Source organism: Argiope bruennichi, chromosome 9, assembly GCF_947563725.1.
Source record: "Argiope bruennichi chromosome 9, qqArgBrue1.1, whole genome shotgun sequence".
NCBI classification, from domain to species: domain Eukaryota; kingdom Metazoa; phylum Arthropoda; class Arachnida; order Araneae; family Araneidae; genus Argiope; species Argiope bruennichi.
Window position 1 is genome coordinate 90,903,327 of NC_079159.1, and position 18,398 is coordinate 90,921,724.

Below are 18,398 nucleotides of genomic sequence, written 5' to 3' on the forward strand. Positions count from 1 at the left end.
TAGTTGTGAAACATTTTTTTTTTATTTCAATCACTAATTACTGTGTTATCTTTTAGAGATTTAAAACTCGATAATGTGCTGCTGGACTCTGACGGCCATGTCAAAATAGCCGATTTCGGCATGTGCAAAGAAGGCATTATGGGTGATAAGACAACAAAGACCTTCTGCGGCACACCAGATTACATTGCTCCAGAGGTAAGAACAAGATAATGTGCAAATTAAGCACAAGAAACCGACCGGTCAGAAAAAATATCAACAAAAAGTGTAAAATAGCCGTTGTCCAGAAACTAAACCTAATCCTTTTTTTTTCTCCTTTCAGAAATGAATAAATAAAAATCATAAATCTATTACTTATATAAAGCTCAATGTGTGTGTGTGTGTCTGTGTGGTGGCGCTCTACAGACCAGGTCATTTGACCTACAGCTACTAAATTTGGTACCTTAGAGGTCGGGAATGTGCACCTGGGGTCCCTTTTTTTGAATTTTTAATTAGAATTTTAATTATTAATTAAAAACTAACTTTCCCACCAAAAAAATCTTTTCATTTTCCCCACCGCCAAATGAGTAAGGCTTCAGTTTTTTCCCCACGTTAATAAGGTTAGGCTTAAGATTTTTCGGCTGATTATTTCAAACGATTCTGTTTATTTTCTTAATGTTTGATGCCTTTAAAATTAAACATTGTTAATGAATCGATCTTTCAGATTTATTCTGAAGTACTTTTGAATTAAAATAAAACAGAATAAAGGAAATTAAAAATTTGTAATCTGCATAGCGTTACCCAAACTGGCGTAGAAAAATTCACGCATGCACATTGTGTTCTGATTGTTGACAACGGATGCGGACTTGATTTAAATTATTTTTAGGTTAGTTGCAGGCTCTTGTAATTAAATTGTATTTATGTTAGTTATATATTTTTTGTATATGCTTATAGTTTTAAGTACATCGTTTTTTAAGTAGGTTTTTTTTAACCTGTTTTCAACCGATTATTTTAAACGATTCGTTTTATTTTCTTAGTGTTTGATGCATTTAAAATTAAACATTGTTAATGAATCGATCTGCTCATGATGAATCTGAGAAAATTTTGTTAACAAATTCTTGAAATAGTACATAAATTAAGAAAGATATTCTTTAGTCCCCATAAAGTTTAAACGCTCAGTGACTGTTTTCAGTAATCATATTACAACAAAAAAAAATACTTTGTTTCAGTAAAAAATATTATTATATTAATTGCAGATTAATCCTTTTCACTTTAATTTAAAGTATAAATTCTACGGGAACTAAAAGAAAATGAGAGAGATACATATTACGTTATGACTGAAGACCTTTATAATATTATGAGTGAATTATGACTATCAAAATTTTAAGTTTTAAAGTATTTTGATGAAGAAGCTATTAAAGTAGGAATTGCATAAAATATTTAATTATTAAAATTTTAACGAACATTAAGATTGGCGAACCGGCTGGTCGCCAAAGGCGGCTAGTAAATAAATAAAAGAAAAAGAATTATCAGCAACTTTTGTTAAAAAGGAAGTGTAGCATTTTTTGTAGCAAAGTGTGCGAACACCATTTTACTTGCTGAATAATATCCTTTTATTTCCAATGCAATAGAAAATTTATTGATATTATTTGTATTAGCTATATTTTTAATAAAAGTTTCCATTTGCGATATATTATTTTATATTATTTTAGCTGCATAAAATAATTATTTACAATTAATATTTGTGTTGCATTAATATTTCGATATCAACAGAGATCGTATTTTTGATTCCTAAATATTAGTTGTATACAATTGAAAAACAGTATTCGAAATTTTAATATTGAAATTAATTTTTTTGCCTTTTTCAGATTATATTGTATCAGCCTTATGGCAAGTCAGTGGATTGGTGGGCCTATGGCGTTCTTTTATATGAAATGCTTGTAGGACAGGTAATATGTTTTATGTATTTTTGAATTTAAAATGCATTTTTGGGTTTAAAATGGCGTTAAATTTTTTGATGACTTTAAAAGGTATTTCAATTATCTTTTGGTATGGTTTTAAGACCCGAATTTGAATTTCAAAAATATTGTCATAATAACTATTAATAATAAGAAACTTTCATGTTTTATACTTCTAAAACCTATATGGTGTTTAAAATTTTTTTTTGAAAATTTTGCATTATAGTTGATATTATATTATTTCCATGAAGGATCTTTTGGGCATTCGTGTTACAGAGCAGATTCAAATTCTCAGACTGGAATTCGAATTCTCGAATGTTGTGTTATTTTTTTCAGCAATGTATTTTCTATCACTATTACGCATTTTTATTCAATAAAGTCAGAATATTTGCAAATATTTATAATTACAAATAAATAACTATTTTTATTTTTAAAAAATTCTTTTAATATTTGTTGATTTGTTTTACATTTGTGTCTATTTAAAAAAATTGAATATCTTTAGATTCAGATTCTAGTTGCAGAGAAGATTTCAAAGTGATTGTTTTAAAGTATGATGTACCTTTAACTACTTATAAATCATTTTTCATTTCAATTGTGAATTGATGGCCACGGAAGTTGAAATACAATCTTTGCTGCGATGTCAAAGTATCAAGTTTTAATGGTATAATAAAAAAAAGTCATGATAGAAATGTTAATGGCTATACCATGTGTTCCTTTACCGTTCCTATCTAATGGCGGTCATCTATTAAAGTGGTTTTATACAAATTATTTTTTTAGATGCACATGTTGGATTGTGCTTCTGATATTCAAATTTTTTCTCCAAACAGAGATGAGAAACATATATGGAATTCGAGCCTGATAAAAAAACTTCTATCATTAGAAAATCCTTTATGATGATTGTATGAATTTCCCAATACCTCGAAACAGAAGAAAATGTTACTTACGAAGCTTCTTAATTGGATTTTAACTATGATACATAAATAAAATTTTGTTTCGTATATGATATTCTGTAGTATTCAGCCTACATTCAGCTTGATTTTTCGAATGATTTATTAATAGAATATCTATTTTTGAAGTATTTGTGTAAATCTGTGCCATCTAATTTCAATCATTTTGTTAAATGTGCCTTGAAAATACCCATCACCCCATATACATGAAATAGTCCCAAATTTTTTTTTTCAGTACATTGCTTATTCTTCTACGGAATGTTATTTCACAGAAGCGGCGGATGTATAATATTTATGTTGTCCTCATTTCCAGCCTCCGTTCGACGGCGAAGACGAAGAGGAACTGTTCGCTTCCATTACAGATCACAATGTTTCGTATCCTAAGGCTCTATCAAAAGAAGCGAAAGAAGCCTGTAAAGGGGTAAGCGAAAACGAACAAGAAATGATTATGAATGGGAATGTATACGTAGATAATGATTTCTTCTAAAGTTTAAAGTATAGGCTTTTAAACCCTTTTATACCTATGTCATATTTTTCATGCCAATTTCTACTAATCGTAGAGTGTAACTTTATGTCGATAAAAATAGGGAATTAGTTTGATATGATTGATTTAATTTACGAGAAGTAAGCTTTGATGGGGAAAAAAATCATATCTTACGGAAAGTAGACGAATCATAATAGCGCAAAGATTTTTCTTTTATTTAGGCGATTTTCTCCAAATCAGTGGCGTAGAAATTTAGAGACAAGGCGTAAGTATATCGATGCATGGGTGCCAATCTTGGGTGAAGCCATGAAGGCAAAATAATAATTTATTCAAATCAATTTTTAAAGTAAAAATTGATATAATAATTAATGATAAATATAATAATTTATTTAAATCAATTTTTAAAGTAAAAATTGATATAATAATTAATGATAAATATAATAATTTATTCAAATCAATTTTTAAAGTAAAAATTGATATAATAATTAATGATAAATATAATAATTTATTCAAATCAATTTTTAAAGTAAAAATTGATATAATAATTAATGATAAATATAATAATTTATTCAAATCAATTTTTAAAGTAAAAATTGATATAATAATTAATGATAAATATAATAATTTATTCAAATCAATTTTTAAAGTAAAAATTGATATAATAATTAATGATAAATATAATAATTTATTCAAATCAATTTTTAAAGTAAAAATTGATATAATAATTAATGATAAATATAATGATTTAGTCAAAATAATGATGCTGTGGCGGGTTGAGATGCGCGAGGATAGAACCTGGGACCTTGTGGTTCGCAGCCCAGTAACATGACCACGATACAAAAGCAAGCGTAAGCTCGGGTAGCGTAGCTGTTAACTGGCTTATAAGTTATACATCACAATGTTATACTTTTTTATGCCATTTACAGTTGCTAAACCGATACTAAAGAAAAATCTTATTATGACGTGGGCGCCTTTTATTCTTATTACACAAATAATCAATACAAACTTGAATTATTCTTTGGGAGTTGAATATGAAAAATGGGAAATGCCATCTACTCCATAATTAATACTAAGACATTTGGATCGCCCCTGTTTTCATGCACTGTAGTAGAAAGTTGCAAGTTCCGAAATATTAAGAACTGCCTATATTAAAGTGATAATCTTAAGTTCAAAATAGTATTAGCATATTTCTGTACTTATAAAAACAATAAAAATTGTTATTATCATTGGCAAATGTCATTATGTGTTTTTTAATTAATATTGTTGTTCGACTAAAAATTCGAATGAAAGTGAACATCTTTTATTTCGCAATTAATAACTTTGCATGTATTTTTTACCGTCATTAATCTGTGATCACATGCTGTAGAATGATATGAATATAACAATATTATCTAATTGCAAACTAACTTACATTATGCAGTACCTTAATTCACTTGGAAAATGCACAATGGATTACAATGACATGTGTAACATGAGCATACCATGATTGTTTAAATGATCATTATCTTCAAAAAAAAAGTTCTGTAGTCAATGATACCTCAGGTTAACAGTTCGAGGAAAAGCTATATCTTTGCGATGCAGTAAATAAATGTGAATGAAACTTTAACATATAGAAAAATGATGGATTTTCAAAATCAATAAACAATATTCTGAGCAATGAAACGAATTCTTGAAGAAAAAAAAAACCAACCTTTTAACCCTTTCACGGGTCGTGGGAAGTATGCTTCCCACCAAATTTATCAATCTTTGTATGAAATTATATAGGTTGGCATTAGGGATTGCAATACCGGTATACCGGGATACCGAATACCGGTATTTTGAGCCATTTGTACAATTTTGTAATACCGGTATTCACAAGTTTAAATACCGGTTTTTCGGTATTTACTAGACATTTTTAAAATTGTCTCCGCTATATGTTCAGGGATCGCCAACATGACAAAAATAGCATACGTTTTTGTTTTTGTGTCTCCCTAACGGGCGAAATTAATTAGCTAATTAATGGCTTAATTAATTGCTTAAATCTAAATTAGCGAAACATGGATTATCCGTGAAAGAAAATATTGTATCCATAACGACTGATTCAGCAAAAATTATGAAAAAAGTTGGAAAGTTGATTGGTGCAAATCAGCAGTTGTGCTATGCACGTGGAATTCAATTAGGAGTAATAGATGTATTATACCAAAAAAATAAAGAACATAAGAATCCAAATACTGTGGATATAGAAACTTCGTATTCCAACTTTGAAGAGTGTAAGAGTGAGAGTGATATTGACAATGAAGATAATGACAATGTAATTGTTGAAGAAGATATTGCTAATGAGGATGAAATATTAACCTATTAAGAATTGCTTCCTATAATTTATAAAGCTCGAAAAATTGTTAAGATATTTATACGTTCTTCTATAAAAAAGGATATATTACTAAAATATATATTAACTGAAAATAAAAGAGAATATATGTTAATATTAGATTCTAAAACACGTTGGAACAGTTTACTCCTAATGATGAACGATTTTTGAAACAGAGAAGTCCAATCCAAAAAGCAATAATCGGCTTAAACCTGTAAATTAATTTTTCAGATAGTGAATTCGACTTAATATCCAGAACTATATCAGCTCTACTTCCAATAAAACTGACTATTGAGGTATTATGTCGGAGAAATTCTAATTTATTAACAGCTAATGCAACAATAAATTTCATGTTGCAGTCACTGAAAGAACAGCACACATCACTATCTAAAGAATTATATATTACATTGAAAAAGGGCTCAGAAGAAAGGCATACCGAAATAGAAAATGTCTTATGGTATTTACATAATTATAATGATTTTAAAAATGAAAATGAAAAAGAAGAAAAGAAAATAACCAATTCAAATCTGATTAAGTTTAGAGTAAATTGTCTTAAAACTTTTTACCCACAAATCTATCTAAATTCAGAATTCGGTTCAATTAACGAAGATTATGTTACTACTGCCGATAGTGAAAATGAATTGTCTTTTGAACAAAAATTAAAATTAGCGATAAATAAAAAAAAAAAATTCAACGAACCAAAATACAATACAGAAATCAGCTATATCCAAAACCATCCGACGAGAAATCGATTTATTTGAAGATGAGGGATTTAGAGGTAAATACTTGAAAAAAATATATCGCGCATTGCTAACAGTACCACCAGCTAGCGTAGATGCCGAAAGAGCGTTTTCGATAGCTGGTAATTTTTACACAAAATTACTTTTCAGGCTTAATGGCAGTACAATTGATGCATCATGTTTTTTAAGATCACATTTCAAAAATTTGTAATAGTACCACAGACTCAATAGTGATATTTACACTTTTTTTTTTGTGATTTAAGTAAATAAGATGTTTCTTTACTTTTTTGTGATTATATACTGTTATAATTTATAAGTTACAAATTATTTTTTGTGATAGTTACCCTCTCTAACAAAACTGGCAAATAAAACAAAGAAACACCTGTGTTTTCTTTCTTTTTCTAAAATTTCTAATACCGGTATTAAAACCGGTATCCCGGTATTAAGATCTAAAAAAATACCGAATACCGGTATTGAAATTTTTTTCCGGTATTGCATTCCCTAGTTGGCATAAGTTCTGACAAATTTTTTTAGTAAGTCAGAAATTTAGATGCTTCAGTTCTTTATCTCAGACAAAATGATGTGTCTTGATTTGTTACTTAATTATTAATTAACCAAATTAAATTTATCTAATAAGTTAAATGAATCCCTTTTCTTATTCTAATTTCAAGCCTAAAAATATTTGAATATAATATGACTAGAAAAAAAATGGTCCTTTAAATGGTTAATCAGATGGAGTTCATTATATAGGCACTGACGAAGTATATATTTGGTAATTTTAGTAATGGTTTAAAAAATAGGTTTTTCTTATGAATAATAATAAGCTAAGATTTTTTTTTCACAGAGATCTTATTCACTCTGCTATAAAAAAGATATATCGAAAGTCTGCGACATTTTTCTACGCTCTTTCCTTGCTTTATTGAGTGGGAAAAATTATATTTTAATAATATGAACATAAACCAGTAATAAGGAGTTTAAATCAGATGTTTTTTTTTTTTGCTTTAATCACTTTACACCATTTTTACCATTCCAAGTGTCTTGCTCTTCGATGTCTTGAGCTATGGATGCTAAATGAATAAATAAATAAATAAAATAACGGGAATTAAAAAAATGGAAATTTCAATAAAAAATGAAATTGACGATCACAAATTTCAGGTTATCATGAGATAACATTATTATTATTAAATATTTTTAAGTCCTTATTTGAATAAATTTATTCAAGTCACTAACCAGCTTAAACCGGTTTTAAACAATACAATCACGAGACTTCTATATTGGTCTCTATCCCCCCCCCCCTCTCTCTCTATATATATATATATATATATATATATATATATAATTATTTTAAAATTATTTCCAATTTTTTTAGCTGGCAAACAAAGTGTTGGAGCTCGACCGATTTTGAGATGAAAAAAAGCCCTTCATTTTTCTAAATATCAGCGCATGTGTAATTTGATAGTTTCGTAATTGTTTCAAACCGGTTTAAATTGATTAATGACTTAAATTAATTAAGATAATTCGTAAAAATTCAGAGAATGAATAATTTGGAAATCAAGTTGTAACTTTAGTTGGCGATAAATCGCCAAATGTGACAATCTTCTGCTTTACTTTCTAATAACCCTAAAAGCGAAAAGTTGATGCCTCAAAAGCGATACATTGCCAATTTGTTGCCTATGCATTTTGAGTCTTCAACAATTTGTTGCCTATGCATTTTGAGGCTTCAAAAACCTCAAACCAAAACAACATCATGTTCTTATATGATTAAGGAAAAAAAAAAAAAAACGGATGTGAAGTGAGGTGCTTTTTTCCAGTTTTTCCTCGATTATTCGAAACGATACATTCAATTCTCTAGCTGTAATAAGAGAGGTAAAGTCCCCTAAAAAAATGCATAAAATGAATTTCAATGCCGTATAGAATTTTCTGCTGCAGAAGCAGAAATATGTAGTAACTTTTATTAAAATTCCGGAGAGATTTTTTCACCAGTCTTTTTAAAAAATTCATCTTTTGAAAGAAAAAAGAAGCATATTATAAAAAATATCCTTTCTATACATATAAACACATGCACACACATCCGCTATTTGTACATCTATACACAGAGAGATTAAGTGCTAAGCCAGTATTAAGTGCTACAGATAATCAGATGTTCTACTGTTTTTAACTTGAAGTGAAAAAGGAATAGAGACAGCGAAGCCACAGTATATATTACGGTAACTTAGTGTTCACTAGATATTATAATTAGCATTCCCTAAAACAGGAGAAGCGTTCAGCAGAATAAGTAAGACTTTTGAGATATTTATAACGACGTAAATAAGATCTTTATGTAAAACAACAATAATAAAAAACAATAACACCGTTTCTTAAAATCATTCCGATGAAAAGTGCTAAAATTACTGGAATAATACATCATTCGTATGTTATGTGATAATTTGTAGGGTTTTCTTAAATTGTTCTAGTCGCCTTCTACTGTCAAATACTAATTGGATATGAATTGTATTCATTTCAGTTCCTAACAAAAAATCCATCAAAACGTCTCGGTTGTGGGCCACACGGCGAAGAGGACATTAGAATTCATCCGTTCTTCCGACGCATAGACTGGATAAAAATAGAAAATAGAGAAGTTCAACCTCCATTCAAACCCAAAATCGTAAGTGTATTTTACGTTCCCTTTCATTAATATTAAATTATAAATGCATCTTAAACATGCCATCTATGTATCATGGTATAATTTGTTAAGGACTGTGTACAACGGCAGATTGGCTTTTGTAACCCTATTCAGTGAAAAATATGAAATTCCTTTTTTAATAAGCTGGCCAGTTTAGTTTCTTATTTCAGCTCATTTTTAACATGCTAATGATTTATTTCCACTTATTATTTTTTAATTGACTTACTTTATTAATATATATTGACTTTATTTATTTATTAAAACCCGAGACTGCCCAGTTTCCACATTTGCAAACAATAATATTGAAGCAGAATTTCGACTTCGTATATATTCTTATAACTAAATGAGTGTGATGAAGAATATAAGAAACTCACCAATTATCAATGATAAAGTCTTGATATTATCCTAATATTATATTATTAATTGAATTTGTATTTTTTATTCATTTATTCACTTGATGACTCGGTTAATAAAGTTTCTTTAAGTGGCCTGCTTGTGACCACATCCTCAGCTTAGCGGTCCTAGGTAACTGCCTAAATGGAAATCTGTCATTGTTTGTGTAAAATTGGCAGAAAAATTGATGTAAAATGTTCAACGCATGCCTACAACGTGAATTTTGTGATGGTGCCATAGCTATTTTGAATATTATTTTCATTTGTGATTTTCTACATATATTGCAAAATAATATTTTGCGTTTTTCCATGGAATCCATTTTTGTTTTGGAATTGCTTGTCTTTCCTGGGAGGCATTTATTGGGTTGGCAACTAAGTCATTGCGGATTTTGTCAATAGATAGTTTTAGCAAATTTTTTCGTTTTGTCAACGTGTTCAAAGCACCAAATTTATATTGTTTTCTTATTGTTTGGACTTTCACCTTTAATTTAGTGAAAAAATTGTATCGATTAGTTATTTAATTTTGCTTTTATCCCAATTTAAAGATAAAAAAACATGATGCGCATTTCAGACATGTTTTATTGCATTATTTCCGAAAAGGCAAGAACCCATCGCAAGTACACAAGAAGTTATATGCCGTATATGGGGATGAAGACTTGAAAGAAAGGCATTGTCAAAACTTTTTTTGCCAAATTGCTTTCTGGCGATTTTCAACTGAAAAATGAGCAATGATCTGGCCTCCCAGTTGAAATTTATGAAACCCATATCAAGCCAATTATCGTCATAGCACAACACGTAAGACTGCAGAAAAGTTAGTTGCATTGCACAAATGCATTAAAAAATATTAAAACAGCTTGACTGCTTCAAGAAACTCGATTTATGAATCCCTCATAAGCTTAAGAAAATTCATTTGATGCAACGCAATAGCATCTGCGATTCGCTTCTGAAACGCAACGAATTTTATCTATTTCTGAAATGACTTATTACTGGTGGCGAAAAGTGGATAGTTTATAACAACGTAAATCAGAAAAGATCATGGATCGAAGATGAACCAACCAAAAACTGAGATTCATCAAAAAAAGATAATGCTATAAGTGTGGTGGGATTATGAAGGAATTTTGAACTTTTACCAAGAAACCAAACAATTAATTCAAACGTTACATTCAACAACTCACCCAACTGAGCGAGGCAGTTCAAGAAAAGCCCGTAGAATTGGCAAATCTTGTAGATGTTGTTTCCCAGTGTGATAATGCAAAACTCCACACATATTTGTTCTCTCGCCAAAAGTTATTGGAACTATGTTGGAGTGTGTTGTCACATCTACGATATAGCCCTGATCTTGGGCCTTCAGGTTACCATTATTTCGTTCTACGCAGAACTCCTTAAATGGTAAAATTTTTAATGACGCTCATGATGTAAAATCACATTTAATTCGGTTTTTTGTTTGCAAAAATCAGAAATTTTATAAACGTGGAATTATGACACTGTTTGAAAGGTGGTAAAAGGTCATCGACAAAGACGGACAATGCCTAGCTGAATAAAGTTATATTTTTAAGCAAAATACTTGAGTTTTCCTTTTCATTTAAAATCCACAATCACTTAGTTGCCAACCCAATAAAATGTAGTAATATAAGTATGAGAGCTGTCTGAGTAATGTTTCCATAGTATTATTTATTTTTAAATCACCGGCAATTTGATAAAAACATAAGAAATTACAAGTTTCCATGACAATAATAATTTTTAGAATGTTATTTTAAATTATGCTTGTTATGGGAGTAAAATTCTCATACCATGCCTTTTCCTATCAGTTAAGAATCCATAAAATTCTTAGCCATTTTTTACATATATAGCCATTAAATATACATGAATATGTGAAAGACTACATAGCAATCAATATAATAAAAGTATTCAAAGAGTTTTTTTCATAAACTATTAAATTTACAAGCAAATTGTTAAAATGATTTTAAAAAATTCTAATTTTTTTTTGGGGGGGGGGCTTAGAATCAGCCATAAAAAAATCACATTTTCGATATGCAGTTCAGATATTAAAATTAACTATTTATCGAAATATTTATTCAATCAATATTTTATGTCGGTTTTGATGAAATCAATGAAATCGATAGCAAGGCAGGATAGTAACAATTCTTACGGCATTTAAAAAATCACATCGAAATAATTGTTCAAATTTACATAATTGTTAATCATAAAATATCCATCGCTGTATATAACTGCCAATAAGGTAATTTCTCAATTGATTTTTTCTATATTTACTACTAATTTCAACATGCTTCCGAATAGCATTCTTGGGAAAATCAACAGACTGCTTTTAAATAGCTATTCCGGATTCTTTGATTATGCTTAATAGATCTCTTTCTTTGATTATTGTAATGCAAAACACTCGCACACCTTGGAATAAGGATTTCTTGTTGGTCATTTATATATATATATGGTTGTTTGTATTATATGATAGTTTATTTAATGTCTTAGTGGGGATTTTCAAACACTCATAAGCTATTCTTTCAAAACGAAGAAAGGAACTAGCTTCGTGAAAACACTTTATACTTGAAAATTATTCCAAGAATCCTAAAGATAGATAAAAAAAATTACTTGCTTTTAGTTATGTATTTCAATTCAATTATTCAATAAAACATTCAATTATTCTATTTCAATTAAATTATTTTTAATAATCCTAAAGAGAGATAAAAAAAAACCCTTCCTTTTTGTTTTTTAAAGTTTTTTACCTGGAAAAATAGAAAACTATTGAATTCAGAAACTCTATAATACTAATTATTTCTGCTAGGCATGAATTTTCTGTTATATATATGATGTGAAATTCAAAATTTTCGTGTAATGTTTTTGCATTATTACAAATGATTATTTTAGTGTTCTTCTCTTAAAATTTCTGAAAAATAAATCATGTTCAGTATTTTATTTTATAATTTTTTTACTTTGGTAAATGCAAACTCTGAATTAGTTAAAATAATTTTTGGAACTAAAAATAATACAAAAATTTTATTGAAATTAAAAGGAAAGTGCTATTTACAAGGTGCTAAATCTTATGAAAATGTAATTTTTGACAAATCTTGATTACAGTGATATTAGAAACTACTTCATTAAACTAAATAATCATGTTTTATTTACTATTTTTCCCATAAACCGCATTTTTGCCTTGAAATGCCGTAATAAATATCTGGCAAATCACATCAAATTATTCAAGATAAAATAGACGCATTTTTAGAGGAATCAAAACATTCGATAGCTGCAGTAATGAAACGAATGCTTGTACAATAACAAACATTGACATCAATGGTCCTTACAAAACAATTTCAAATTCATGTCAGGCTTTACACAGGACAAGGTTGACCATTTCATAGAAGAAGAAAAAGAAGAAGAAGAAGAAGAAAAAAAAAAGAATCCCCTGTGAATCTTTTTTAAAAACAATTTATTTTATTTGTTAGAACATGCTTGCTTTTTTTTTGCTTTATCTCTCTTATATCAAAATGCAGTTTTAAACTTGGGTCACATGATTTTTTTTTGGAGATTTCAACCTTTTATTTTCTTATGCTTTTAGAAATGGCCATGACTTTTTACAATTTCTGTTTGTTTTTTACAATATATTCAAAACATATGAGACATAAAGAGTTGTTGCGACAGACAATGTTTAATACTTAGATAATATCACACAGAGAGGATTTCAAAACTGTCTTTCTTATTGCTTTACGTCGTGGAGAAGATTTAGAATTTTTAAAATCAGATTTTGATTCATTTTTGTATATGTAATAAAATTTTATAGTTTGAAATTTTTATCAGAAAGATTTTTAAGGGAAAGCCTATTGTGAAAATGAAATAACAATTTAAAATGTTACTTTATATCTGAAAAAAATTTATGATAACAAACCAGCAATAAATACTTATTTAATAATTTTTTTTCTTAAAAAAATATTTTTAATAGAATTTAATTCAAAAAATACTATTTTAATAATTTTTTATTATCTTTTATTTTATTTTATTTGATTGGTTTTTATTAATTTATTATCTACCTGATAATTTTTAGAATTAAGTTTGTGCTTGACAATGGCATTTAAAAGTAAAACCGGTCTATAAGTTTCTATTGGAATCTTACAGATAAAGAATTGATTTATAAAAATGTATAGGCAGAAAGAACGGCTACAGTACTTGCTTAAATTTTAATACCCTTATTGTCGTTTTCTAGTAGCTAGACTTATGTTAGAAAACTAATTTTGAATTTTACACACACACATGCACACGCACGCACACGCACGCACGCACGCACGCACACACACACACACACACACACACACACACACACACACACACACACACACACACACACACACACACAATTGATGAACATAAATACCTTGAGCTGAATATAAATATACTTTTAAGCATATAAAGATTTTTTTTTTAAATTAAAATTTAGATAAGAATAGAATTAAAAACATTGTAATAAGATTTATCTGTTATATTATTAATAACACTACTGTTGAATACTGACATTATGACAAATGAATGACCTCATAGTGATTTTAGGACCATTTCGTGATACTGATATTGTTTCTATAAGACTGTCTTATTTTCGAGATAAAGTGAACCTTAAATTTTATTTCTAAATTTATTCAGCCCTCCTTGAAATAATGTTAAATGGAAACCAATGATAAAAATTAAATAAACAATTCTGAAAAGTAATATTATATAAATGAGAAAATAATTTAGTTGGAGTCTATGTCTCTGTAAGAATTCATATGAAGTGTAAGTGTAATGTATATTAAAAAGTAGCATTTAAAAAATATTAATGAATAAAAAAGTAAATTTCAAATCAAAATAAAATAATAATAATGGTATGCCTTAAAATACATAATGTAGCATTAAAAATAAAAAATTGTGAAGATGTTATATATTTTTTCAATTAATTCATTGAAAATCGGTTTTTATGTCATTTTCTTTTATGAGCAGTCTAAGCTTCTCTTTGGAAATCCCAACAGTTCTTTTCGTCGTATATATGTCTCACCTGCCTTGATATCTTTAATTATCTATTGCTGGCCAATTTCCCCACAAGTGCCGGATCCGTTATACATCGTCTTCTTCCATAACTAGTTTAGGGGGCCGCGGTGGCCTGGTGGTAAGGTCTCGGCTTCGGAACCGGAGGGTTTCAGGTTCGTGACCCGATTCCACCGAAGAACCGTCGTGTAAGGGGGTCTGTTGCACGTTAAATCCGTCATGACCAAACGTCCTCCCGCTGGTGTGGTGTGGAGAGGGGGGTGCCAGCTCAGGTGTCGTCCTCGTCATCTGACCGTGGTTCAAAATTACGAGGTCCGTCCCAAAATAGCCCTAGTGTTGCTTCAAACGGGATGTTAATATAGCCAAACCAATAAACCAATCCATAACTCGTTTCTTCAAGCTTATGCATCATACCTTTAACTGCATTTATAGACTCGTGTCATTTCCTTACATTTCTCATCCGCTGGTAAGCATGGATTGCTTCTATAACATTGCTCGCATTTTGATAAAAGAGTTTTATGATCAGTGTGGACTCTTTATTGTTCAGCGACATGTTCACGGCGGACGAATAATTTCTTTGAATCATATTAATGGTTTTTATAACAAAATTAAATGAGCTATTTATTAGCATATGATTTTAAACACTACAGCGTCATCAATTGGCAAAATTTCAAACTATTTTTTTCGACGTAAACCTCGCTTCTAGAAATAAATGAAGCTTCAATCGGATCTGTTCAATTGAAAGGAAGTCTCTCAATATTATCAGCTCAATTTCCATCGCCCTGCACCATTCGATTTTTTTATTTCACTGTTCCTTCACTATTGCACTAGCAAATAAATATTTCATGAAAACCTTTCTTATATTTTAGTATCTTTGAATAAAATTTGAAGCTTCCGGTATAGTGGTTGGTTCTCGCCACCAAGGTGGGTACAGAAATGGTGGGGGTTCGCTACCTCCTACCGATGATGTTACGTGTTTTTCACGGGAGTGGTTGTACCGTGGCCGGTGATAGCTCTTAGGATGCAGCCCTGCTGCTGTTGCGGCGGTCCGGTCATTCAAATTAATCCGTGTGTCTTAGTGGGGGGTTGAAGTAGCCAATGTGTGGTGTGGTAGAAGTAAAGATAGTTATTCAATCAAACAGGAAGGGTTATAGAAGAGAACTATGTGGATCATAAAACACTATGGAAACTCTTTCTTATTTCTTAAAGTTTACAAGTTATGGGGGATAAAGCGATTATGCTGCCAATCGGGAAAAAAACATAATTAAAAAAGTTTCTGACAAAACTACATTTGAAATAAGCACATATTTTAAAAGACCAGGAAAAATCCTACGAGATGACACCATTTCATCAGGATACCTGGTTTAAAAGTTTTTCTACCAAACCTGAAAACCAAACCACTATATATAGTGGTTAGTAATGAAGGGAAATAGGATGGATTACAGTAATATATATATATATATATATATATATATATATATATATATATATATATATATATATATATATATATATATATATATATATATAACTGTTCATTACTGTACCAATTTCATGTTCAGTTTCATAATTTTCACAACTAATACTAGGTTCACAATGCACTGGGTTTTAAAAATAATTATTAAAATCATATTTTATAAAAATTATCTAACTAGTGAAAATCGTGATATTTAAAAGATTAAGAATCGTATCTTTTTCTTTCTTTTTTTTTGTTAAACTGCAGACTCTAATAGATGTTCGTTTCTCACTAGGAAAAAGCATCTTTTAATCCTCCAGTGGTCCTTCATGCTGTCACAAGTAACCACATAACACGCCTGCCTTTAATCATCTGTCCAATTTTTAAAGTATTTCCTCTTTTAACTCACAGGAACACCTTCGCTGCTTGTAGGTGATTCTCATATTTCCCATCCTATTTCCCATCAACATTTCCATGTCTGCTATATTGCCTAATTTGATAGGCTGATTGTTAGGAAACATAAGGAAATAAATGCTGATTTGTTGGGAGATTGAAAAAGCTTTTTTAAATAATTTAATTATTTAAATATTTAATTTACTAAGTAACTACATTTATATTTTACGCAGCGATTTCTGATCTATTCGTTAATTAGAAAAGTTAAATTAATATCTCGTTTTAAATTAGACCAAGTTATATTGTTGCTTACGTGATAAACATTAAGTGAATCATGCCACTTTAAATACTGAATTTACATCGTATTGCGGAAGTGCATCTTGTAATGTTAAAAAAAATATTTTATCGATTCACAGCAAGAAAAATGAATAATAAATACTTTTTAAATCTGGTCTTCGAAAGTACATCAACGTCATATACTCTACCAAATGAAAATGTCATCCGAAATCAAGGTAGACAAAGTTTCAAAATTGGATTCTGATATCACTTGGTGATGGGTGATGTAAATTCAATAACAAAAGCATCATGAGATACATTATTTTAAATTACTGCCAATTACCCTGTTACAACAAAACTAAATCGTATAAACAGGGATTATTGTGACTGTCTGTTATATCAAAAGATGCCTGCTAGATAAATTAATATAGAAAGGATAAACATATTTTTAACTATAATATTTGGTTTTATAGCTATGGAAATTTCTCTTACAGGTTGATTCATTGCAATCATCGAATAAACATATTTTTTAACCCTTTAAAGGGCCTTTTTTTCTAGTCATATTATGTTAAAATATTTTTAGGCTTGAAATTAGAATAAGAAAAGGGATTCATTTAGCTTATTAGATAAATTTAATTTGATTAATTAATTGATTTGGGTAATTAATAATTAAGTAACAAATCAAGACACATCATTTTGTGTGAGAAAAAGAAATGAAGTATGTTAGTTTCTGTTTTACTAAAAAAATTTGTCAGAACTTATGCCAACTTTCATAAATTCATACAAAGATTGATAAATTTGGTGGGAAGCATACTTCCCACGGCCCTAGAAAGGATTAAATAAAATCTTTCTAGCTGTTTGCCTATAAATGGATCTTCTGTCGAAACGACCTCACAAAATCTCTGCTATGAGATGATTTCTTGCCGTATTTGTAATTATTGAAAAATACCTCTTTTCGAAAGAACTGCAATGTTCTTCTGCAATGTTTGATTTAAACGCATTTGATCACTTTTATTAATACTGAAGTCAATCTTGGGCTGCAGGCTGCCACAATTTTTCCCAAGACCCTTTTATAAATATGCCCCGATGAGGTGCTCATATCATTATGGTATCAGGTGCTCTCAAAATGATCTTTGTGTGATTGTGTCATTATCATATTTTAGACATTTTAACAAGTTTAGAATTTTCAGTTTCCTCTTACATTATGTCTTATACTTTTGGATTGCGTATTTTATCAATAAAAATCCCCAAATACTAATTAAAAATATTTTATAAAGTTATCTTAATCTTGTTACTAGTATCAGATATTTACTTTAAATCAATGGAAGGGATCCCCTCAAAGTTGACCTTGGATAAGGTCATGACTACATTGGATGGCACTAGTAAACGATAGTTACGAACTTAAGAGATATGGCAAGAATCTAACATTTTTTCCGAATCTATCGAGAGTATATGTATTTTGGATATTTTTTTTTACCGGTCAATTGACACCAAAATGTGAATGAATCTGAAGTTGTACCAAAATAACATTCCGAATTTCATTGTGTTAATGAGTTATTGCATTTATGTGCATGCGAAAGTATAGACAGACAGACGGTCCATCTTGAGACAGATTTGGTTCAAAATTTGGCAAATATCTGTAAATTAGATGTTAAACTAGTGTACCAAATGTTATCTACCTAGATTTTTACGTTTTGTAGTCATCGAATTCATTTGTGACTGAACAGCCAAACAGTGAGATTTCT

At 29.4% G+C, this 18,398-nt stretch overlaps 1 protein-coding gene across 1 annotated transcript in view; it reads left to right on the forward strand.

The window, feature by feature from the left end:
* The window catches only part of LOC129983940 (protein kinase C, brain isozyme-like), a 113,704-nt gene that overhangs the window by 89,436 nt on the left and 5,870 nt on the right, over window positions 1–18,398 (forward strand). The window contains exons 12-15 of the mRNA XM_056093668.1: window positions 57–195; window positions 1,845–1,925; window positions 3,195–3,302; window positions 8,956–9,096. Coding sequence (XP_055949643.1) covers window positions 57–195; window positions 1,845–1,925; window positions 3,195–3,302; window positions 8,956–9,096 — 469 coding nt within the window. The remainder of the gene's footprint in view (window positions 1–56; window positions 196–1,844; window positions 1,926–3,194; window positions 3,303–8,955; window positions 9,097–18,398) is intronic.